Below are 23,630 nucleotides of genomic sequence, written 5' to 3' on the forward strand. Positions count from 1 at the left end.
ACAATCCACAATGCACCAAACTTGCAATAACTGAACCACGACATTGCGAGAGACGACTGTATTTCCTGTGAGGACAATTTGTTTTAGCAGCACTCCGGAATGTTTTTGTGTGTTCGCTAAAAGATTAGCGTTGTTGAGCTCCATTCGCCATGTTTCCTTCCCGCTAAAATAATTAGACTGCCATCATTCCATCCTCTTGTCAGCTTGTATTTCAAATAATAGCAAAGCAGCTGTACCGACATTGTAAATCTTCTCATTGTTGCCGGGGGAAGTTGGAGAAAAAGAACGCCTCCAATAAACACCCGGGGTTGAAAAAGCCACAGCAGGGCAAAATAATGTCAACATTAATTGCTGATTTATGACAGGAGACAGTTGGAATAAAATCTTGCAGTTTTTAAACGGTGCACTTCCTGTAGAGAAGGAATGTGCTTCCTTGAATGTAGATAATCGCAAGGCAACAGTCACTATTTGAGGCACTCCACCTGTGAAAATTACTATTATCTGACATGCATAATGGCCTATACAACGGGTGTTAAGGAATTCCCCAACTATTAATTAAAAAATACACTGACACAGTCACCCTTTTAATTTACAACTCGAAAATAGACAATTCTGAAGAAAAAAAAAAAAACGTGAATCAAAAAGGCCCCTTTGCCAATAAATTGATGGAGGGTCAACAGGCAAACAATGGCACGAACACATCTAGTATGGTGAGGAATACTGACGTAAACATGAATGTCTCCTGTTAAAATAATCTTTAAAAAAAAAACTATAAAGTTTTATTACAATAAAACTACTTATATATAATATAAAATGATATAAAGTTTGCTTTGTTTTTGGCCAATGTACGCATGCGCAGTATTGCTCGTGCGCCGTGATAGGGGAAAAAAAAAAAAAGCCCCTAACGCCACCTGTCGCTCTGGAGGAAAAAGGCACAACGTTGAATGACGATTTTGGAACGACAACACGTAATTTTGATCAACTAGGATTATGGTAGTGAGGGACTGGATGCTATTTAATTGTACTCAGGTCAGCTTGTAAGCGTTTATTATCTTTTAACCTACTTGCAAATCTCCTTAGCAACGCTCCTTGGATACCGACAAGTGGAGTCAGGAAGCGCGCGTCTCGAAGCGGAAATACACCAAAAACAACAACAACAACAAAATTGTCACCGCATCAAATGTGTGCTGTTCAAAGGTAATTTTATGGACGTCGGGTGATTTTAAATGTACTTCGTTTGGGCTTTGCCGTGTGCTTTCGTCTTGTGTTTACCCTACCGAGCGGCACACAACGCTGCCACCATATTTAGGCGGGCAAGCATCGAAGCTAACGTAGCTTTGTTGCTTGTACAGCCGCGTTAGCCAAGCTAGCTAGGTGGCAAGTTTAGAGTGCTCGCTTCTTTTAAAGTCATCAAAATCATATTTGCTGACACAAAGTTATCACGCAAGACTGGCATTGTCGGCACAGTTGTTAGTTTCCCTGGTCGCTTGAGCTTGGTTTACCATCTAGTTGGCGTTAGCAACCTGTTGCACTTTGGCTAGGTTGCTAGCATGTTAGCGACTCGTTGTAACAACACTTTGTTACTTCAAAATATAAACTGCCACGGCAAGTGGCAGTAGGTCATACGTCCAGGCAGTCGTTTGGCATAAGTAAATAATTACAACAACACTGGAAGCCAACAGAATATTCTGCAAAGACTCAAGGTCTTGTCAATTGCGTTTGGATTCATTCATTCATTCATTCACTTTTGTTTTTGTGTTCGGGTTAAAGCAAAAGTTTCTTTTTGAGATATGTAATGCATTGCAAGCGTCGTATAAGCAGACACAGATCTTAAGTGTTCTCACCCGCAAGGCGACCACGATTGTGTGTGATGTGAGTCACCCCGCTCACTCTTTGTTTGATCTTCTGCCCTCTGGGAAGAGGTACAGAAGCCTGCGCTCCCGCACCTCCAGACTCACCAACAGCTTCATACTCCAGGCTTTTAGGATCCTGAACTCTCTCCCCCCTCCACCCTCGGCTGCATAACGTCCTGTACTTTTGCGCTATATTCTGACTGTCTGCTGTATGCACACTTGCTCCACTTATTTATTTATGTTATTTGTTTATTTATTATTTATTCATCGCTCTTATTTGTTCATTGTTTGTGCCTTCTTGTTTTTACTTTTTGTGCTGTTTACTTGTATGTATATTGTGTAATATGTCTTGTCACCGTGGGATAGTGGGAAACGTAATTTCGATCTCTTTGTGTGTCTTGACGTGAAGACAATAAAGCAGACTTTGACTTTTTCACTTTGTAATGTTACATAATTGTTATATATTTGTGTGTGTGTGTTTTCCCCAGCAGGGTGGAAGTGTGCCGAGCTGTCGGACGATGAAGATATGAGTGTGCCTTCTGGAGCAGCGGCAAGCAAAGTGGACAAAGCAGGAAGTTCCCACAAGAATGGCAAATTGAAGACCAGTATTCCGCATTCGCAACTCCGTAAGAAGGAAAACCTTTTATAGTCTTCAAGTATTGTATTCTAGATTTCTGGGGTGGTATAAAATGTGCTGATGTTTCGGTGACGTTGCTCAGAATTCCAGGACAGTGCTTTGTCTCCGGCGCTCGCCCTGTTTCCCGCGAACACCGCCGAAGAAGCCAGTGTGACGGACGACTCTCTTTTCCAGAAAAGTGATGCGGAATTTTTGCCTTTGAGGTAAAAAAAATGTTTACAAACTTTTTGTTATTCTTTGTTAATGTGTTACTTTTGACCTTGACGTCAGAGAATGATTAGTCAGAATTGTCATTATTTCTGCATTTGTTTTGATTTTTCAGCGCAAGTCTCGACTTTTCGGCAAGACACGACTCTGATGACGGCTCGTTGTCTCAGCACCCTCTAGCCCAGGAGACCCTGACCTCCGTGGGCGAGAGTACTTTAACGCAGCGGGAAGCGGACACAGTCGGCGCCAAGGAGTTGTATGAAGAGCTGCTGTCCCAGAGCAACACGTCCACTTCACAAATGGCCCAAAGCGGGACCAGCGCCCCGGGATCAGAGCGTGACGGTGCCGAGACGTCCTGCCTGGGTGTTCAAGATGCCAAGCCCTCCAGCGACCTGTCGCTGGATTCGGGGGTGACGGCTAATCCCAAGCTGGGAGCTTCGTCTTCTGTTGTCAGTTTGGAGGTGGACGACTACGCTCCCTGCTGGACCTCACGGCCCGCCTCACCGTCCAAACAGGCAGAGCTCAACATCGAAGACAGGATTCCAGTACGTATAAAAACCTAAACCGCTGTTCTCTCAACAATGTTAGCCCAGCAGTGGAGGGGGCAGGGTCATTTGCATAAGCACCGAGAGAATTCTGACACACGCTTCGTTTCCCTTTCCTAGTTGTATCTCCAAAACCTCGGTATTGATCAGTCCCCCGCCGACATCTTGACCCCGTTTGCGCCCAGGGGACCGATCAGGGAGCCCGAATTCTCACCCACTGATCTCAGCACCATCAAGGATTCTGCCGGGGGGACGCCGATGAAGAGCGTCACATCATCAGAAGGTAAAGCACCTTGAACGAATTCACGTCCATGAAAGGACTACTTTCAATCAATATTTCTAAGGTCCCTATGTAGATCATGCAACATTCTTCATCGTTAACAACTTCTCATTATTTTATTCCAGCTGGCAGCCCTCTGAGAGCCGAGATTTCCGAATCCAGTACATTGTTATCGTTCAGCCAGGACGCTTTCCAGGAAGTGCCATCACTTGTGGGACAGACCGTGACATCATCATCATCACCACCAACCAACACCCACCAGCTTGCCCCCGGTTCCCACAAAGACCCCCGTCGTGATATTTCAGGTCCCCGAGCTCGCTCCTCGCTCTTCGTGCTCCGATCGCCGTCTTGTTTGGAGAAACCCCAAGAAAGTCCCACCCAGCCGGCCCGCGTGAGCTCCCTCACCGTCGCGCCGCCCGCCGTCGGGATCCAGGACAGTTTTTCGCCTCGACGGGCTGAGCCGGAAGGCTGCAGCGCCGCCTGTCAGTCGCCTCTCGCCGTCAGACCATCGCCGGCTGTGGACGAGCAGGAGCCCGTCGCTCTTCCTGCACACGCGCCTGATGAGCGGGACGAGGCTTTGCTGCCGGACGATCTCGAGCCGCTTCCTGAAGACTCAGAGGATCAGTCGGCGATGAGCGACGACAGCGGTCAGAGTTCGCTAACGGTTAGGGTGGCCAAGCTTCTGCGGAGTGGGTCGCAGGCTGAACACATCTCGGACCAGGCGGACCCAAAACACAAAAGTGAGACCCTTTGTCTGCTGTCGCAAGAGTTCGCTTAGTGTAGCTCCCTGATCACTGTATTTTTTTTTATCACAAATTTGCAGAGCACTTCATCCTGAATCTGTCGGAAGGCCGCTTCGACTCGTTGGAGTTGGACCAAGAGGATCGGCGACGCATTGAAGAGATCAAGGCGGCGATGCTCTCCAACCACTTTGTCACGGTGAGGAGGAACGAAGCTTGTGACAAAACATTGGAATTTGACCATCAGGCTTACAAACTCATAGGCATAGAAATGTGGGACTTTAACAAGTTGATCATTTTGAGGCTGGCGTAAAACGACACAGCCACAAATTCTCAAATAAAAGGGCTTGCTAATTACTCTTAGTTGCCACAAGATGGGAGCAAAGCGCAAAGAACAGAGGCCTTTATGTTGCAAAGGTATTTGGTTGGTAAACTCACCTTTTGGCGTTTACGTGCTACACATTTTTAATGCTACATATTTATATTGTTATCTTTGTGTCACTTTGATATGCAAATCAGGTCAGCCATGTCATCCACCCCTGTCTCAGGTAAAGTTTGAGAGTGTGGCGTTTACAAACTTTGCAGTGTGGCCGAACGCATCCCTCCTTGGTGCTTTATGACATCACCACCTTGTGCCCCCCCAGAGCGAGAGCAGCACAGAGACAGAGAGCACGGCGGCATCCAGCGTGGCGGCGGCACGGACTGCGCTTTCGGACCTAGCAGGCACGTGGGCGCCTTCCTTGCTCGCGGACGCCGAGCAAACTGTCCCGCAAGGTCGCGGGCGCGACGGCGTCAAGGCGCACACGTCCATCACCATTGCTGCCCATAAGCGCCCCGCTGCCTCCTCCCCGCTGCCACCTGAGCACCTCCCGCCGGCCCGGCTGGACATGAGGTTTGTACGCAAAGATGCAACCGAACGGGGAATGTTTGCGCCACCTCATTTCGACGCGTAATCTGCGTAGGAATGCTGTGGACAGGAGGTCACCGTTGGCGGTAGCGTTGGCGATAGACGGAAGCCAGAATGCGATCGAAGCGGAGTCGAGCACTGGCCTGGAGGAGCGGGACGGCAAGGAGGAGACGTCCCGGCAGCGGCACGTGGCGGAGGACACCACCATCCCCTTCGCTCATGTGTCGTGCGCCCACCTCACCTTCTCGCCAAAAGCGCCCGAGGCAGCCCCCCGTGCCGCCTCTTCCTCCACCTCCTCGGCAGAGCTCCCCGGCAACAAGTTTGTTCCGCTGAGGCGCTCCTCACCCGCCGCCAGCAGCACAGACGAGGGCGTCGGCCCGTGCAGCCCCCCGCCCAAGTGGGATGAACGCAGTCGCCAGACATCTGCTCTACATGCCCCGCCTCCTCCTCATTGTCATCATCTTCATCATCCTCCTGCTCACTCTGTCACTACCAACGCCATGAGGAGCTACACACCTGAAACACCAGGTAGGAGAGCGTCGTCATCACCTTTCTGACAGGATTGTCATTTCTTGTCCAAAGTTATTCACACACTTGTATCAACACTTTTTTTTAATTGGAGCGCACATGCGGAGTAGTGGTTCCCAGAATGAGTACGTGTAATTTGCTGATCATTGCCTAATCATCCATTTGTTGTCCAAGTCAGGGACGAGTGCGCCCCGCATGCGTCGGCGCCAGCGCTGCGTCCGTACAAGCCCCGCAGCGCCGACCAGCTCTTCTTCATGCCTCAGGCGGATGCTGACGCCTCCTCCTCGTGCACCACCATGGAGAGCTCGCGCACAGGTAAGCCAACGCGCAACAAACTCGTCAATATTTCATCAACGGGATCAGCTTGTCGGAGCTCTTCTTTTCAGTTCTCTTTGTCGTTGGGTGTTGGTTTTCATATTTCTTCAACAAAATCTTCAATACTTGTAAAATTAATACTGTGACTAAACTAAAAATATTAAGAATTATTTTAATATTAAAAGAAGCAATTTTTCATGTATTTAGTCCTTTTTTAAATTATTAATTTCGGTAGTGAATTATATACATTTCATTGTTAAAATAATGTTTTAAACGTATACATATATACTATATATATATATATATATGATAAATAAAATATATATAATGTATTTCTTTTTTTATATGTATATATATATATATTTTTTAACATGACGTGAGCCGGCCCATCTGTCTGTTTTAAAAAACTAAAAGTGTCCATTTGGCAGCTGCCGCTTTGTCATGGGCACTGCTTCATTATTGATGCGCTATACAAGGGGTGGAAGACGAAGAACCTCCCACAAGCCCCCCCACCCCCACACAAATTATCACCTGTGAGTTCTCTTCGGCAGGTTTTGACGACGCGGTGCCTCCGCTGTTCAGCCCCGAGGTTCTGGGCCAGCAGGACCCAGGCCTGGATCGCGGCGTCACCATTAAGCACGCTGAGGGCATCTACAGCAAGAGGCGCAATAAAGCACGCGCCACCGCACAGCCGCCGCCTCAGCACCCAGGTAAGCTGGCAAGGCCACACACACTAAGATTACAACAGTAAGATCACAGTGGGAGTTTGTGTTTGTTTGTGCCACTAGGTGGCGCAGTGGCGTCAAATGAAGGATTTCCTCATGCAAGCCAGCGCAACAGTGCCATGATGGAATGCCTCAGAGCGGGAGGCGGAGTCCCGCGTGAAATGGACCAATCGCCACTCGTGCCCACAAGTAGGGAGGCGTGGCTACTGGAGCAGCTGCAGCGCCTATCTGATCTCATCCTCTCCACTGGAGGCACCCATGTGCCACCCGCGAGGATGTTTTACGGCAGGACTGAGGTGAAGTGTCAACACATCTTTTTAGCAAATGGAATCAGATTCCTGAAAGAACACTCTAAAATCCTTTATTTAATTTATTTTTTCTTCAAAATTAGATTATTTTTGTTCTATTCACCTTTTGGGTATTGCAACTATTATAGTGCAATCGTTGTGGTTCCCATTGCGGTGGTGACACTTATCGGTCAGCAACTCTTTCTTGTTTTGTCGGCAGGCTTGGCCGCAGCGGCCGCGCGGTGCCTGTGCTCTTTGTCCTGCCGACAGAGACGAGTCCAGCACCACTACATCAACGCTGGACACGGATCGCCTCATCCGGGCCTTTGGCGCCCACCGCGTCCAAAGCGCCAAGACCTCCAAGAGCTCTGGCCGCCTCCACAAACTCTATAGGGATGTGGCCAAGCAGCGGGAGCAGTGGGAGGGGCGGAGCTTCAACACCACTCATTTAGAAACCACCGGCACTGACCCATCCAACGTACGTTTACTATTTGGTTGAAATTATTATAATTATTTTTATTATTTAATTTCTGCAGTGTTTCCATTTTTTTGCATTTTTTATCCATAAATCACAATTTTTGTCTTCAATCATAACGATCAGCAAAAGTCAATAGCAAAGTTTTGCTGAGAGTGGAGTGAAGTTGTGTTAAAGTGAGATGTTGTTGCATTTGGCAGGTGACGGGCGAGTCGTCGTCGACGGGCTCCTACGCAAAGACGCCGCAGCGCAGAACCTCCAAGAAGCCCGTCAGCAGAGACATCCAAGCAGGCAAGCTGCTTTCTAGTTTCACATGCTGCGAAAACACTCATGATCAAACGCAGCCATTTTTATGTTGTCCTCTCAGGCGAGGTGGAGATTGCGTGCAACAACATGCTCCGTCGCACGCGAGATGTGGGAACCATGTTCCCGCCACCGGGGCGAGCGCGTTGGAGCTCGCAAAAAGGTCACATGACCCCCCTCAAGCACAAGAAGACTCGAACGCCACCCAAAGGTGCAGTGAACATTTGTGTTTATTAAAAAAAGTTTAAATTCATACCAATGGGCTTTTTTTCATCATTGTTGGACAACGTTTCAGCGGTGTGGTGGTTCATCCCGTTGGACGACTCGTCCAAGGAGAATGAGCCGGACGAGCTGGAAGCGGCGTCGCCTGGGCCGAGTACCGTTTGGTACGACCACGCCGCGGCCAAAACGGCAAGAGAACCTCTGAAATCTCGACAACAACTCGACGACGACAATGAAGTCGCTCACCGTGCGTCCTCCACAAGCGACCACCAAGTCACTTCTCTGCAGGTTACGTTTCAAATGAACATTTTTTATTTGTACTTAAAAGTGAAAAATGTCTCTGTTGTATGTTGATGGAAGCCGCATGTTGTTTGTGTTGTCCCCCGCAGGAAGCGCTGGCCATGCGACGGCCAGATTTCATCTTGCACTCACGTCAGCGCGTTCAAATCTTGAGTTGGCGGAAAATCAACGCAGGACTGCCAGGTCATTATTTGCTTTTTGTTGCACAACTATAGAATTTTTATGTTGTTGGTTCTCAGTGGTGGCGTTTTTGTGCGGATGCAGGCAGCAGCATACCGAGGAGGGCGGTGCCCAAGAAGGAAATGATGCAGCGCACCAAACAGTAAGGACATCCCTCTGCATGCATTCATTTTGGCGCTTGCTCCTTGAATGTCCAAACTGTTTTGTGGTTCAGGCTGTGTGAAGGACTTCCAGAGGTTCTCTGCAAGCTGGAGATGGAGCGAAGGGCCGCGCAACTACGACTAAACCGGCTCAACCTCCAGATCTTCAATAGGGTGGGTCAGGTTCTACAAAAATGTATGTCTTTAGGGAATCTAACAAAAAAAATGATTGAAGATTGACTTTTTTTTTGTTGTCTTTCCAGAGAATCAATAAACGTCGCTTGGAGAACCGCAAGACTGTCCAATATGAAAAGCTTTGGTGATTTTAAATATTGGGTTTTTAAAAATAACATAACTTGTGACGATGATGTCATTTTTAGAAATGTTGTAATAATAAAATATTCAAAAAGAAATGCCTAGGGTTGGCAAGCCACACTTTATTGATCAGCGGCTTGCGTAAGTATGCTACAGTACACACACACACGCACACACGCCAACAGCTCCAAATATTTTTTTTTTGTTACAGCTAAAAACAATAAAAATGTCGTTTTGGAGTTGCCACATAGGAAGGCCAGAACATAGTAAGGCCAGAAATTCTTGGGGCAGACTGTGCTACCTTCCAATGAAATCATTTTAAGTATTTTATGGACAAAGTGCAAACTGCATGAGGACGTCCACTTGGACCTTTCTGGTTGTTGCAACAAAAAGACTGGAGGTGTCACAGAAACGCTGTCAGCTAACTAACTTTGTTTTGATGCGCTAATGTGCAAACTTAGCTTGAAAAAAAAAAAAAATCCACATTTGTACTCTGGTCTAACAAGCTCACACAATAAGCCAAGAGGCGCAAAAGCTGCTGGCCAGTTCCAGGCGAGCATAAGGATGAGAAAGATGAAGAGGAGGCTCAATTGCGCAAGAGGAGGCTGTGGACATGGTGGAGCTGACGTTGTGTCAGGAGTACACGGTGGACCTGCTCCTGACCTCTAGGACATGGAACCATCACCCGGCCCACCACGCATGAGCCTGCATTCTCTTCCTTGGCCTGAACAACACGCAGGCACATTCAAAGACATCATTTACATGCGCTTCAAAAAAAAGTACTTTGACATTGTACATATTTTAAAGGTCATTAAATTTCTGCATGTCTGTTGGAAATGAGACAACAAGTACGACTGACCTTAACGAAGGAGGCGGAGGGAAAGGTGGCAAAGTCGGAAGACACCCTGGCGCCGGGCTGCTGCTTGACCACGTGTTCGGCCACCTCGCCCTGACACCAAAGCGCAACCTTAGTGTGTGCTCATTTGTTTGCGTGTGCGCCCGTGCTCACCTTGAGCCTGTCGAGTGTGTCTCGCAGCGACTGCAAGCGAGCCGTCTGCTCCAGAAGCTGAGCGCTCGGCGTCACTGCAAGAAAAAATAAATCACTACGGTTTTTTTTTTTTTTAATGATATAGTGCAGCTTTAAATAAAAAATACCATGTAAGCTTTTTTATTTATTATTATTTTTTTGTAAATGACCATGTATTGTAAGGATTTAGGGAAACAGCAGCACGACTTGGACTTTGAACCACCGACTTTACTGGTCAGTCTGCTCTACCACCTGAGCCACAGCCACCATACTTTCTTACCGGGACATTTCCCAGTAATGTCGACCACTTTGACGTTAGCGCTCATCTGCAGCAGGGTCTCCAGCAGCTGGTCCGTCTTCCTGTAGAGGGCGCCGGAGAAAGGCGCGGGCCCGTCCCTGGATGGCAGCTTGGTGACCCGCAATGGTGGCAGCGCCGCCAGCTGGCTGCGCATTTTCTCCGCCTGCAGGGGGGGGGGGGCGTGGTTGAGGAAAGTAATGGCTTTTGGGGTGACGCGGCTGCAGCTTACCTTCAACCAGTTGTTTTGGTTCTTCAACTGCTTGATGCAGAGCCTCTGAGCTTCCAGCTGATGCGTCAACAGCGGTGAGTCCACCACCTGGATGCCCGCGCCCGACAGGTTTGCTACGGGGCGTGACACACAGAATGAGAACAAAACATGGAAATACACTAGACGACAAAAAACGACAACAACAAAATAAAATCTAAGACAACATGACTACGATTAATAAAAAGCACAAACGGCTGAAAAACAGAAACGCATTAGCGTGCAAAACGGAAGCAGATGGCATGCAAAAACACTTGCATGCTGCTTGCTACCTTTTTGCTCCTCTGCACATTTTGTAAGAGAGTGAGAGAGAGAGAGGGGGATTAGAACTGACATTTTTCAAAACACTCATTGCTTTTTTGTGTAAAACAAGTGATTTCTATAAAGGAAATGTTTTCAGTGTTTGTGCAACTGTAGAATGTTGCGTCTTCACCTTCAAGTCCAGGCGGGCCGCTGGCCCTTGGCCCGTCACCGGCTGTCTTGGCCTGTCCGCCGACACGTTGCTTGAGCTCGGCCTTCTCTGCCTCAAGCTGGTCAATGTCGGCCTGCAGGGCGTCCATCGTCTCCTCAAAGTCCCTATGGACGGACGGACAGCGTGAGGCAGGTGCCGGGCCGCCAGCGCCAGGTTGACTCACTTCTCTTTCTTCTTGAGGAGGTTGTGAGCTTCATCCAGTCGGGTTTGGATTTTCTCCACGCGCTCGTCTGCATCTTTGGACGAGCTGTCCAGCTTCTTCTCCAGCAGGCTCAGCCGCACGTTGGCCTCGCTCAGTTCTTCGCCCTGAAAAAGACCAAAGGTGTCAGGGACGCGCAATCAAACACGTTTACTTTTCCTCAAGATTTCTTTTTCAACCAAATTTTCTTTTCTTTCAAAACGTCTATTCCAAACAAAAGTAATTGCTGTTGTTTTCAGGAAGGAACACATTGCAGTGAGTTTGACGACCGGAGAAGAGTGTGATTGTCTTGACAAGTAATCAATAAGTAGCCGTGAGTCACCTTAATCTTGAGTGACTTCTTGAGCTCCTTGATGACCGTCTCTCTGTCCTCCAGCTTCATCCCCAAACCTTCCGCGTCCGTCATTTCCGCACGGAGAGCCGCCGCCCGCAGCTCGACAGGGGGCGGAGCCTAAAAAAAGAAACACCGGGCATCAGCGTCTCGTCTCAACGGAAGCATCCGCAGGTGTCAAGTCACCTTGGGGTGAGGCCGCTCGGCGTCGTACTCTCCCTCCTGCATGGCAGTGGCCATCTTGTTCATGGTCGCTATGACGACGCAGCATGACTGACGCAGACACTCGTAGGGGTTGGCGCCCGGACGGCCGTAAATCTGAGCAATGGCGATGACATGCCGGCGTTAGCGCGCCAACTTGTAACGCATTTTGGGAAGAAGACCGCAGCCGACCTGCTCGGCGGCCTTGAAAGCCACGTCCTCCAGCTTGACGGCCGCCAGCCCCTCCTGCTCGCCCAGTGGCGACATCATCTGAGCGCCGGCCGCCGCCACCTCCTGCAGCAGCGCCACCGCCCATGTCAGCTGCTTGCGGCATTCGCGCAGCGTCTCTGACACCTGCGCGCAAACGAAGAAGAACTTTGGACACGTTTGGAGGTCCCAAAGCGTTTGGCTGAGGGGCGGCGGCTGACCTGCTGACCGAAGGCGAGCGCCGACGGGATGCCGGGCGCGTCGGTGCCAGGCATGCGTCGTCGGATCTTTTTGCAGAACTGCTGCACGTCGCCACAGGACGTCTCCAGGTCCTTGAGCAGTGCGGCCAGCTGGGCCTTCTCCTGGCCGGCGTGCAGGAAGGCCCGCAGGCGGCCCGCCTCCACCCACATGCAGTCCAGCGCGCTCTGCGTGAACTGCACCACAGCGGCGTTAGCGGCGCTAGCCAACCAAGCGTACTTTTTTAATTGTTTTGCTCTCACTCTGATGTGGTCGGCCAGCTGCATGGTGCAATCCTCATCCTGCTCCGCCAGGTGGATGCTGTACAGTTGCTGCGGAGACACGGTTACAAGACGACTTTGAAAACAAAGTCCCAATTTCATGACTGTATTGATTGTCCCCCAACTTGTGTTTTTGGGTTGGCCTCAGAAAAAAATGGACTTTCTTATTGAAGTAGCGCTTGACCTTGTTGAAGATTGGAAATGGCCTCGTTTTGCTCACCTGGTAGTACTTGATGGCCTTGGTGAGCGCCTCCACGTTGACGGTCTCGTCCAGCTGGTCCTTGCTAAGCAGCCCGATGAGGAAGTCCAGCGAGCGCTCGTGGACGCTCATTTCCGAGTAGAGCGAGCCGATCTTCTTGTACACCTCCACGCTGCACTCGCACAGTGCTCTGAGCAGAATCCGGAGCTCATTTTGAGGACACGTCGAACCACCAGGAAGACACCTGCGACGTACTGCTCGTATTTGTGGAGAGTGGCCTGCAGGAGGCTCAGCGAGTAGACCAGACCGCCGGCGAAGCTCAGCCGCTCGCCAGCTGAGCCGCGCAGTCCCGTTCGCTCGGCGCTGTTCTCCTTCAGGTCGAACTTCTCTTGTGCTTGTTTGCTGATCAGCTCTGCCTACACACACACACACACAGTGTTGAGCGCCACAAATGTAGATAGAGCAGACAAGGAATCTGATTTGAGGGACCTTGCAGACGAGTCTGGGGATGAGCAGCAGCACTAGGATGCAGTCATGGTCGCCTCCGTGGCGCAGGAAGGACTCTGGCATGAACGCAGTGAGCAGGGCAACATGCCTGTTGGCCTGCGCCACCTCCATCTTCCTCAGCTCCATCTCCACGGCCTGCAGACATGCCACAACTTCAAATGGGTCGCATTCTCAGTCCAATTGTGTTCTCTTATTGGCCGCGTGTCGGCAACCTTGGCGTGGGCCTTTGTCTCGGCAAACTTGATCTTGAAGTCAAACATCTCAGCGGGCGGCTGCTGCTGGAGCTCGGCCGAAGCTTCCTGCTGGCTGGTCAGCTCTCGGTTGACTTCCTGCGGGCGCCCGCCAGAAGGACCAATCAGGAATCGGCGGCGGTGGCGGAGACAAAGTTTGAAATTGGCACGACCTGCAGGTGAGCAGTGAGCTGGCGGTACTTGCTGATGGTCTGCTGGTAGTCGGCCACCGTCTCCTGTGCCGCCTCCACTCGCTTGTCGGCCTCTCGCACGCGGGTCCCGCTCAGGTCCAGCATCTCCCGCAGCTCTAGCTCCGTCTCGCGGGCGTTCTCCTGCAGCTCGTCGTTCATCTCGTTGATGGCCTCCTGCGGAGGAAAAAAATATTCAAGCCACAACAAATCCAAACAGGAGGCCTCTTCAGATGTGGAAAAAAACAAGCACGCACCAGGTCGCTAACGGTCTCCCTCAGCTCCCGCACTTTCTCCTCCAGATCCAAGTTCCTCTCCGTCAGGGTCTCCACCATCTCCTCCGCTCCCAAAGCTGCATCCACCTGATTGTCATCAACATGATCAATTGTATGAGTTGAATACTGCATTCTTATCATCATAACGCAAAAGTGTTCCTCTAATATATATATATATTTTAAATATTTTTTATATTTTTGATCATTTATTTTCCTCATGAAACAACCAAGAGTGTTTGCCTGCTCTTTGAGCTCGTCAACGGTCTTCTCAGCCGCCGCCATTTCTTCTTGCAGCTTCTCCTTGTGGGCCCTCAAAGCGTCCAGCTCCACGTTCTTCTTCTCCATTTGCTTCTGCAGTTTCACGTGCTCCTGCTTCTCCGACGCTGACAGATCTCGCATCCTGACATCCAGAAGAAACTAGTAAGTCATGAGTTACTAGTACAAGTTGTGAGCAGGAAGCCCCTTCTATGTACCTGACCAGAGCTTCCTTCAATCTGCCGTTTTGCTCCTCCAGCTGTTTGACGTGATAACTGGACGCAGCGCCATCCGAACCTGACGGCGACCCAAACGAGACCTCGTTGACAACTTTGCTTCATTTTGTCGCCACATGTGAGGAGAAAGGTGGCGTCCGCACCTTTCTCCTCGATCTCATGCTTGAGGATCTCCAGGTCCATGGTGAGCTCGTCCACCTTCTCCTTCATGGAGTCCACCTCCAGCTGCAAGGACTCGGCGCGCTCCTCGGCCATCTCCTTGTCCAGCGTGGCCATCTCGATGGCGTCGGCCGTGTCCGACATCTCCTCCATGTAGCGCTCCTTGGCCTCCAGGGCTTCCTTGGCCTCCTGCCGGCAGACGTGTCACGTCACACCATTCCACATCACACACGAGCGTCCCGCCGGACCTTCCCCGTACCCGCTTGGCCTCCTTGAGTTGCTTCTGCAACTCAGCCTGCTGCTCCTGCATCTTGCTCCTCCACTCCTGCAGCTGCTCCAGCTGGATTTTGTGCTTCTCCAGCTCCTTCAGCTTGGCCTTGTCCTCGGTGCGCTTCAGTTTCAGGGTCTCCAGCTTCTCCTCCAGGTCCTTCACTTGAGCGTGCAAGGCCTCCTCCTCCTGAAACAGGCGTGACCGTACGAGAGACGCTATACATGAGAAGGAATCCAGATTCTGTTTTGAAAATTTTAACACAAACAGCAGTCGTGTTATTCACGTGCAAAACATGACACGTGTTAAGACAATGACACCACCGGCGACGCATCGAAGCAAGCTAAGTTCGCCGAATCCTCGACGAAATGTGTATTTTTAGAAGTGGCACCTCAGCCAGGCTGTTCAAAGAGACAAACACTTTTCGGTGCGAGCGTCACGCACCTGCGTTGCCATGGCGATTTCCTCCTGAGGTGGAGGTGAAATATCAATGAAGTACAATATCGCCACTTTGGTAGCGCGACACGAATCCTAAGGTCGGTTCGGAGCGTCTCATACGGACCTTGCTGGGTACGGGCGGCAGCGGCTTCCCCGGCGAGTGCAGCGTGGGGATGACCGGGGCGGCCAGCGGCGTCTGCGCCGGCGTGCTGGCCTCACTGCTGCTCATCTCACCGGTCGAGCCCGATGCCGAGCCCGACGCCGGAGCCTTGCCGCCGGAGCCTGCGGGACGGCTTGCCTGATGGAGGAAAAACATGTCAAAGTTTTCCTTCCTAGAAAAGCAGTCAAGTGTGTTTGAATGATGTCCAAGTTGGGAGAAAAGGAGGAAGCCCTGAGGAGCTGCACAAGGGCTCACCTTGGGCCGTCTCGCTGTGGTCTGAGGACCAGGAAGATGCAGGAGGAGGAGGAGGTGGAAGAGGAGGGCAGGTAAGGAAACAAACAGGCGGGTTTAGTCATTGAAGGTACGAATGGAAACAGGAGGAAGGCTCAGCGTAAGGACGAGTGAGTCAAACAACGCGACGCGTGTGGTACCCAGCACCGAGACAACCGGACCTGAAACGCAACACAACACAAGCCAAGCGTATTTGCTGCTCTCATGCAGCGCCGACCCGCCGAGCTGGAGCATCTGAAAGGCTAGCGTAGCGTGACTGGCAGCGCCGGCGCCACCAGCGAGCTAAATGGCCACATTGTGCGGTCCAGTCGGCCGGGAACGTGACACAAGCGCGACAGGTGCACATGCAGGTTAATTGCACCTTCTGCCATCTTGTGCAACAAGACGCAATATGGCGTAGGCAAAGACAGGTAAATTTGTTCCGGATTTTACAAAGCTGGATCCTTTTCTGCAGCAAAAGCGACGATGAGAGAACTTGTGTCGTAAATTGGCGCCGGTCGAATCAAATTGAATTCAATTCTACTGAGTTGGCCCAAGCCAACTGCTGTTCAAGATCAAGCAGGAAGAAGATGAAAAGAGCTTTTTATGCTTCTCTTTTGTTTCTGACAAATCTGTGAATGCACAAAACTTTCCAACATCTCGCCGTCTCGCTCCGCCTGTCGCGTCGGATGCTTTATTGGATTACAGTGAGACCATTCAGCGGAATTTAGCCCGACCTAACGGCGCTGCCAAACAAGAGCTGACAGCCTCTTAAACCCGAACGTTGTATACCACACACTCTCGACTGACCTAACTGCAGAAAAAAAAGTAAGCATGACAAACCGGGGAAAAAAGGGACGATAGCAGAAAACTAGAAATTGCAGATGAACGGCGCGCGAGCGTCAAGGCGGCGGTCGGTACCTTTCGAGGAGCCGCCGTCTGCCTCATCATATTTGCAAGAGAGGAGGACACACAGACAGATAAATTGACAGACAAACAGACAAAGACGAGGCGTTCAGGAAAGACAAACAGAAAAAGGCGGGCGGGCAGGCGGGTCGTCGAGCTGCAGCGGTGCAAATTGCCACGGCGGTGTTTCCTGCAGCCTCCCTTCCTCGTCCCCGTCCTCCGCTAATCTCAGCGCCTCAGCAGCGTTCTCACATCTCGCCGCCTCGCCCGCGTTAACCTTCCTCCCGCCCCCCCCTCTGACCAGCCCTCTCATCCAATGCCCTGCTCCCGCATGACATCACCGCGCAGCCTCAGCCCTCCCCTCCATTTCACCCACTCATCGCCACGGCGACCACAGCGGGGTTGAGGCAGTGCTCTGTTAACCGCTCCGGGTGGGACGAGGATGCAAAGAGACAATGTTTGATAAAAAAATAAAAAAATAAAAAACAACAGGGGGGATGGAGCGGCAAAATGAGCCGGGACTTCATCGATGCGAGACTCCCCCCGCCCCCCCCCCCATCGTCTCCTAGCAACGCCAGGGCACCCTTTAACAGCTGCAGCCACAAGTAAGCTTCCATGTAATAAAAAGGGCTTAATACTACTGTTTTTATTAAAAAAACAAAACAAAATATGTTTACATGCAAGGCGTATTTCCACCGTCTCTTTCAAATTAAAAATAAAACACCCAAAAAAAACCTGTTTTGACACAGGTGTCAAATTTCAAGGCCCCGCGGGCCAGAGCCGACCCGACAAATCTTCCTTGACAGTTCAAAAGTGTCTATCAAATGATAAAAATGATAAGAAGCAGCTAATTATTTGCATGCGTCTCAGGTTTCCCCTTCAGAGCATATTTCAAAGGTGCATAAAGCAATTGTGTGGTGGACGCATTTGGGTGCTGGTCGCTTTGCATGCGGGCGAGACCAAGTCGTTTTGATGACTTCCTGTCATCCACACTGTGATTTGCCCTGCGAGGGAAACTTGATACGGCTGACTGCGGCATTCTTTGGTCTTGCTTACTTTCCCTTCCACTATTATTATACTGTAATATCATTTTCATAGCATATCGTCTGCTCTACGTATGACACGAGAAGCTGAGGCCAAACTGCAAAAAATAAACAAAAAATAAAAACAGAGCAAACAACCAAGCTGACAAAAAAGGCAGGCCAGAGCCGAGAGCCTGGTCACGTGACGGGAAGAGTGCTGCCTCTTCCCGTCATTGTGGATGATAGCGTGGTGAGCGGGCGTTTTCTGTGCTACGGTTGTCATGGTTAAGACGGTGTCGCGAGGCGAGGGAAACATGCCGCACCTTTCTGGCCTTGATTCCTCGCTGCGTGAAGGAAGGAACAAAGGAAGGAAGGAAGGAAGGAAGGAACGAAGGAAGGAAGGAAGGAAGGGAGGAAGGAAGGAAGGAAGGAAGGAAGGAAGGAAGGAAGGAAGGAAGGAAGGAAGGAAGGAAGGAAGGAAGGAAGGAAGGAAGGAAGGAAGGAAGGAAGGAAGGAAGGAAGGAAGGAAGGAAGGAAGGGTTAATGGGAGGAAATGGGTGAGGGGGCAAGCTTGACGTCTGAATCTGGCACACACAAACGCCTCGCTGCCAGCTGACATGTCATCAAGTGCACATTGGAAAAAAACTAAATCTGCTGGATTGACATAAAAAATATCGACATTGGTTGCACACTCTGACTATTGCAAAAAATATATCTAAACATTCATGCAACCAATGCTAACAGACTACCGAGTGCAGAATTAGGGAGACATATCATGCAAAATCCACTTTTTCTCTCCAGGTGCTACAGAGATACTTTTATAATCTGTCCGGGGATATTTTTTTACTCTGTTCAATTTTTTCCATTTTCTATTATGTATTTTTGCCTATTACGTCACAGTCTTTGGGGCGGCACTACCAAACAAGGTAATGGGTGCGGCCAAACGGTTTCACAAATCTGCCATCTTTATTACTTATTTGTAGTCCAAACTCAAGGATGCCAAAGGTACAAGTGGAGAGATCAAATTGTTCCGTTGTTGGATACATTAATCCACACAACTCATCATTACACCAGCATCAGAACCTCAAAGAAGTGCCTGGTTAAATTAAATTTTTTAGGAAGAAGTTCCCACATCTGTTCAAGGACGAGTGTTTCAGAAATCTCTTGTCAGTATCGAGAAGGATTTGCAGAAAGACTTCGTTTAATCAGTTCGTTCAATCTGTGGAAACGACGGACACGGCAATGCGGTAAGCTTCAGATGACACAAAAATCATAAACTGTATTTCACTTACATATTATTGACCTTGTTTTCATAGCATTAGCATCAGTCTTTCTGCTGATTTTAGCGCTGTACGCTCTGTTTTCTTTTCTTGTGGATGTATTTTGAGTAGTTGTAGATGAATTGCATCGAAAGTGCTGTTTTATTGAGTAGTTGTAGATGAATTGCATCGAAAGTGCTGTTTTATTCTCGGGGAACACAATAATGTGTTATATGCATTTCTTAGCTTTTTGCTAACGCCAGCGCTAGCATTTGCTTACTACGTAGCTTGACCGCAGTGCTTGTTCACAAGACATGTTAATAAATATTGCGAGGGGATTTTTTTTTGTCACGTGTTATGTATGTATGGACAAGTCTTCTGCTGTTCACATCTTTTAATCGATCAAAAAGTGTGCGGCGCAAGTAAACTCTACCTCCGCTAATAAACTACAAATATGTCCGACCGCAAAGGTGTGGAATATCTCATTTGCATTTAAAGAGACCACACCAAAACGGCTGTGATGCTATGATGACGAGAAATTCTGACAAAAGCTGTTCCACTTTCACTCAATAGACCACAACTGAGTCACTGAGTAAAATGTAAAAAGGAAGTTTTTATAAGCATGCTATGGCTATTTTAAATTCATTTTACGATTGCATTGACTCCTGGGATTTTCTCACGAACGTTGGTGTCTTCAACTTATTGAGAATTAAAAAAACATGCATGCACAAAAAAGCAAAATTTTTGTAATGATTTTTCATGTCTTTTTGTTGAACGCAAACATGCGCATCATTGTGAGGGAAAATAACAAGAAATGTCGTCATGACCGGTAAGAGATGAAATGTCTCCCTCTGCTGGCGGGATAAGGCCTCATTCCCAAATGACAATGTACCGTCATTTGAGAATGAGTCAGCCAAATAAAACTTTGTTTAAATAGAATGTTTGACCAAAGTGAGGCCAGCCCTCACACTGCAGCAAAATATTTCATGGAACAACACCGAAGAAGCGACACAAAGAAAAGTGGTAAGGCCGGATGATGTTGGGCATGCGAGCATCCAGTGATGATGAGGGGCGTCTTTCTTTTCGGGCTTTTTGTTGCATGTCTGTATACATCCAGATGACTCACCAGTTTGGTGGACTTGGACGTGTCCAGGATGTCTACGGGCATAGAAAGAGGAACAGGGATGTTAAAGATCCTGCTACAAATAAAAAAGCTATAAAAGAGAGAGAGCGGGTGGACCGTTGCGTCGTAAAACAGGAGCTCAAGATGGCTGCCAGAATGAAAGGGCCAAATGTTACCTCGTTTGGGCACCTTGGTGGCGCCGGGCTCGGGCGTTTCCGGGGACGTGGTGTCGGCGCCGTCGTCAACTAGTTGGATCTGAAACAAAAAAGGGAACCCATCAAGAACTTCAGCAGGGTAGCTTTTTATTGTCATGCCAACAGAAGAACATGGAGTTGTCAATATTTTGGGGATTAAGGTTTATTCGTGGATACCTTCCACAAGACTTGTACCTGTGACTGTCTGACAAAAATGCCGTGGCCGTCCTGGCAGGTGAAGTAGCGCTTGCCCTGCACGGTGCCGTCGTTCTTGCCCTTGGCCTCGTCCAGGATGACGCCCACCCACTTGCCCGAGGCAAAGAGGGTAGCGCCCATGTAGGCCACGGTGCCGCGCTGACCCTTGCCGATTACCTCCACCAGGGAGCCCACCTTGGGGGGCCGCCCGCCACCGCCGTCCGAGCTCATCCTGGCCGTCTGTAGAAAGATCAGCCAAAAAGTTCAACCCTTAAATGTGTTTTGTGCTGTGGAAGGGAGGCGAAGCGTCATTATGGGCCACTTTTACAAAAATACTTTTTGTGACTACTGTTAAGCGCAACATCCACCACATCCGTGTTGAGAAACAACTGTTGCTAAACTTCCGCGATGCTGTTAAATCCACCTTACAAGAAAAAAAAAAAAAAAAACCATACACAACGCATAAGGAAGGTTTTGTTGGGTGCCAATCCCCCAGGGAATGTTAATGAAGATAAAACCACGGCAGCTAGTGGATGGCCAAGCATGAGCCCGAGTGCAGGAAGGACAACAAATATAATGGAAGGAAGAAAAGAAAAGGAAAAAGGCAAAACAGCAAGTCTGAAGTGAAAAAAATTAGGTAAACAAAGAAAAATGTGAGGATGCATAAAACGTGGGATGAAGGAACGAGGGAGAGAAGGCAGGAAGGAAAGAAATGATGCTCAAATAAATTAGGTGTGATGAGTTGGAAGAAAGGCGGAACTGAAGACAGGACCAAAGAAAGGAACAAGGGAAGAAAGTAGGTCAGGAAGGAAAGAGGAAAAGTTGCTTTGTGAGCGGCCCACGTTAGCCACACGCTGGAGGCAGCTAACGCATACCGGTCGACGAGGCTCACTGAATTATTGAGCGTCATTCGATTCTGTGACCACTGCAAAACATATACAGGTCAACAAATATGAAAAAAAGGGACTTGCCTAAAATTTTTGGAAGCTGTTTTACTTCAAATTAGAGATGCTCATTTTAAAAAATGTTTTAGGGCGATTCCAATACGAGTTCTCACTTCTTGAGTAGTTGGCGATACCGATACCAAGTACCAATACCATTAGTAGTTTCGATACATGAAATTCCCTCCCAAAAAAATTGACATTTTTTTCACTATAATTTTACTTTTAAAATTACACTTAATAGCAAGTTTATATGCTATAAATAAATTATTTCTAGTTACTGATAAAGAACGCTATGCCATGTTAAGCTAAAATGGGCTGAGATTATTATGGACGCTCCAAACAACCTTAAAGACGCCATAGGTAATATAAGAAGTGTGACCAGTGACATCATCACTCAGTGACGTAACCTGCCGCTGACCAACAGGAAGTCCTCAAGGCCCCTTAACAAAATAAAACACACCTGGCGTACAAACTGTCCTGAGCACCTGAGTTCAAATCGGAACCAAGAGTGGGCACTGCCGTAGAAATTGTCACGCACTCACCCGGCTGGACGTGGTCCTCTTGAATTGTGACATGTTCCCAAGTCGTCCAGCCCCTCCCAAACAAAATAACGCTACGATTCAGCTTGCAAGCCACAATCACTTGCTTTCACTTGACGGCTCTGATGTAAATGCACAGGCTGGAAGCAGACTGAGGACATCAGTGTGTGTGTGTGAGAGGGGGGCGGTCAGGTCCACAAAAAGGTGCTGGGTCCTAAAGGCAACCGTTTCACATCAGTATTGCAGTGCTTGTACAAGCGTTTGTAGGCAGGAGGTGAGTTTTGTACATGATTGTGCACAAATTTTGGCTCGTATGGTGGAAGTGATTTTGATTGGAAAGTACAAGTCTTCAAGACTTCTGAATTGGTGAACTACCACCTGGTAAAAAAAAAAAGGTAAAGACCCAATGATTGTCACACACACATCTGGGTGTGGTGAAATTTGTCTCTGCATTTAACACCCCCCCGAAGGGAGCAGTAGCAATGCCGCGCCCAGGAATCATTTGGTGATCTAACCTCCCAATTCCAACTCTTAATGCTGAGTGCCAAGCAGGGTGGCAATGGGTCTCATTTTTATAGTCTTTGGTATGACCTACAACCTTCCAGTCTCAGGGCAGACACTCTACCACTAGGTCACTGAGCTGGACAGGAACACTTGAAACGATCATGTTGGCAGCAACAACCAACAATTGTACTTGCAGTCGATAAGGTGTCAGCAAATGGATGTTCAGTTCGGTAGCGCGGCTCGATTCAGTCCGAGGACAAAAGGCCGACGTGATGCGCATCAAACGGTAAACAAAAGCCAGGATTAACTTGTACTGCATGCTCTGCTTTTTTTTTTTAATTCCTTTTGTCCAATGGGTGCGAGGCCCAGTTTCCAGGAAGCGCAAAATTTGTCCTCACAGGCAGCTGAGTCACGGCTTGATCAATTTTGCACCATCATGGGCTGATGCCAAGGACAGTCAGCACCCTTCAAAACGGGCTCATTTCAGTGTGAGAAAAAATAAGGTGTGGAAAGTGTGCTTTTGTTTTTTTTTAATTATTGGGTATTTTAACAGAAATATGCCACACGGATCTGGTAAGTGATTTAAATTTGATGCAAATGCAAAATATGTCTTCTTTGGTGAAGTGATTCCTGCTTCGTTCATCATGCGACGTCTAAATATGATATTTGGCGCCATCTTGTGATTGTAACTTGCACATAAACTCTCTAAATAGAGATACACTTGTCACGTAAGGCAATTCAAGAGTCGTTTCATGACTTGACAACAAATTTTGTGCTCCGACAATGTAATGATGATGATTCGGTATTTTTAGAGATGAATAAAACCAGCATCGCTAGTCGAATCTAATCTACGTTTTTGTCAAAACTAACATTAGTGGTGCTAATGCGACAGAATCGAGCAACTCGGGGTTTATGTGTACTATTTGTCTGATATTTAAATTCATCGGACGGGTGTTTTGGGGTGGGCGGCGGTCCAGCCGGGACACTCCCTCGGCTAACCAGTTAGCCTCTGTTAGCTTGCCTCTGCAAACCACTCACGAAAGACAAACGTCGTAACGAGCCCAAAGAGCTCGTGGCGCATCTTACGAGGCAGAATAGTCCTTCGCACTAGGAGCGAAGTGTCGCAGCGTACCTGCTTTTATCCGAAAATGTCACTAGTTGTTCGGCTCGGGCCACTGGCGTTCATCCATCCGCGGAGGAGACCAGCTGGTTGAGGTGTCCTCGCTGCTGCCTGCCTGACTGACCGCAGCCGCCTGCCACTGACAGGCTCACACTCGCTTCC

The 23,630-nt window shown here is 48.9% G+C and overlaps 2 protein-coding genes across 17 annotated transcripts; one reads left to right on the plus strand and one right to left on the minus strand.

Annotated features, from left to right (window-relative positions):
* The first annotated feature begins 935 nt into the window (after positions 1-935).
* On the plus strand, positions 936-9,171 carry alms1 (ALMS1 centrosome and basal body associated protein). 6 transcript variants are annotated; one of them, XM_037240895.1, is made up of 20 exons: positions 938-1,197; positions 2,342-2,479; positions 2,573-2,693; positions 2,813-3,242; positions 3,363-3,525; positions 3,648-4,262; positions 4,346-4,461; positions 4,907-5,154; positions 5,225-5,697; positions 5,872-6,012; positions 6,564-6,722; positions 6,798-7,033; positions 7,245-7,502; positions 7,700-7,790; positions 7,867-8,013; positions 8,098-8,312; positions 8,414-8,507; positions 8,589-8,646; positions 8,719-8,818; positions 8,908-9,171. In XM_037240895.1, the coding sequence occupies exons 2-20, from the start codon at positions 2,380-2,382 to the stop codon at positions 8,965-8,967; spliced, it is 3,825 nt and encodes a 1,274-aa protein (XP_037096790.1). In that variant the 5' UTR covers positions 938-1,197; positions 2,342-2,379; the 3' UTR covers positions 8,968-9,171. The 6 variants fall into 6 exon arrangements, with proteins under 6 accessions (XP_037096791.1, XP_037096788.1, XP_037096787.1 ...); XM_037240896.1 differs by lacking the exon at positions 8,908-9,171 and having other exon boundaries at positions 936-1,197; positions 5,240-5,697; positions 8,719-8,901; XM_037240893.1 differs by lacking the exon at positions 8,908-9,171 and having other exon boundaries at positions 936-1,197; positions 2,345-2,479; positions 8,719-8,901.
* On the minus strand, positions 9,062-23,598 carry dctn1b (dynactin 1b). Of its 11 annotated transcripts, none has more exons than XM_037240907.1 (32): positions 23,481-23,598; positions 20,362-20,601; positions 20,149-20,227; positions 19,976-20,007; positions 17,914-17,934; positions 16,584-16,601; positions 15,648-15,668; positions 15,357-15,530; positions 15,239-15,262; positions 14,786-14,983; positions 14,511-14,715; positions 14,350-14,428; positions 14,117-14,276; positions 13,859-13,963; positions 13,587-13,778; positions 13,396-13,512; positions 13,166-13,318; positions 12,932-13,092; positions 12,698-12,866; positions 12,460-12,528; positions 12,181-12,393; positions 11,945-12,106; positions 11,738-11,869; positions 11,543-11,671; positions 11,185-11,327; positions 10,983-11,125; positions 10,822-10,833; positions 10,514-10,626; positions 10,267-10,447; positions 9,969-10,042; positions 9,819-9,908; positions 9,062-9,683 (listed from the first exon to the last, which is right to left on the minus strand). In XM_037240907.1, exons 2-32 carry the CDS (start codon positions 20,590-20,592, stop codon positions 9,546-9,548), a joined length of 3,738 nt encoding a protein of 1,245 aa, XP_037096802.1. In that variant the 5' UTR covers positions 20,593-20,601; positions 23,481-23,598; the 3' UTR covers positions 9,062-9,545. The 11 variants fall into 11 exon arrangements, with proteins under 11 accessions (XP_037096802.1, XP_037096793.1, XP_037096796.1 ...); XM_037240898.1 differs by lacking the exon at positions 23,481-23,598 and adding an exon at positions 21,848-21,990; XM_037240901.1 differs by lacking the exons at positions 17,914-17,934; positions 23,481-23,598 and adding an exon at positions 21,848-21,990.
* Between the last annotated feature and the right edge of the window lie 32 nt (positions 23,599-23,630).

The sequence above is a fragment of the Syngnathus acus genome, chromosome 22 (assembly GCF_901709675.1).
Source record: "Syngnathus acus chromosome 22, fSynAcu1.2, whole genome shotgun sequence".
Taxonomy (NCBI): Eukaryota; Metazoa; Chordata; class Actinopteri; order Syngnathiformes; family Syngnathidae; genus Syngnathus; species Syngnathus acus.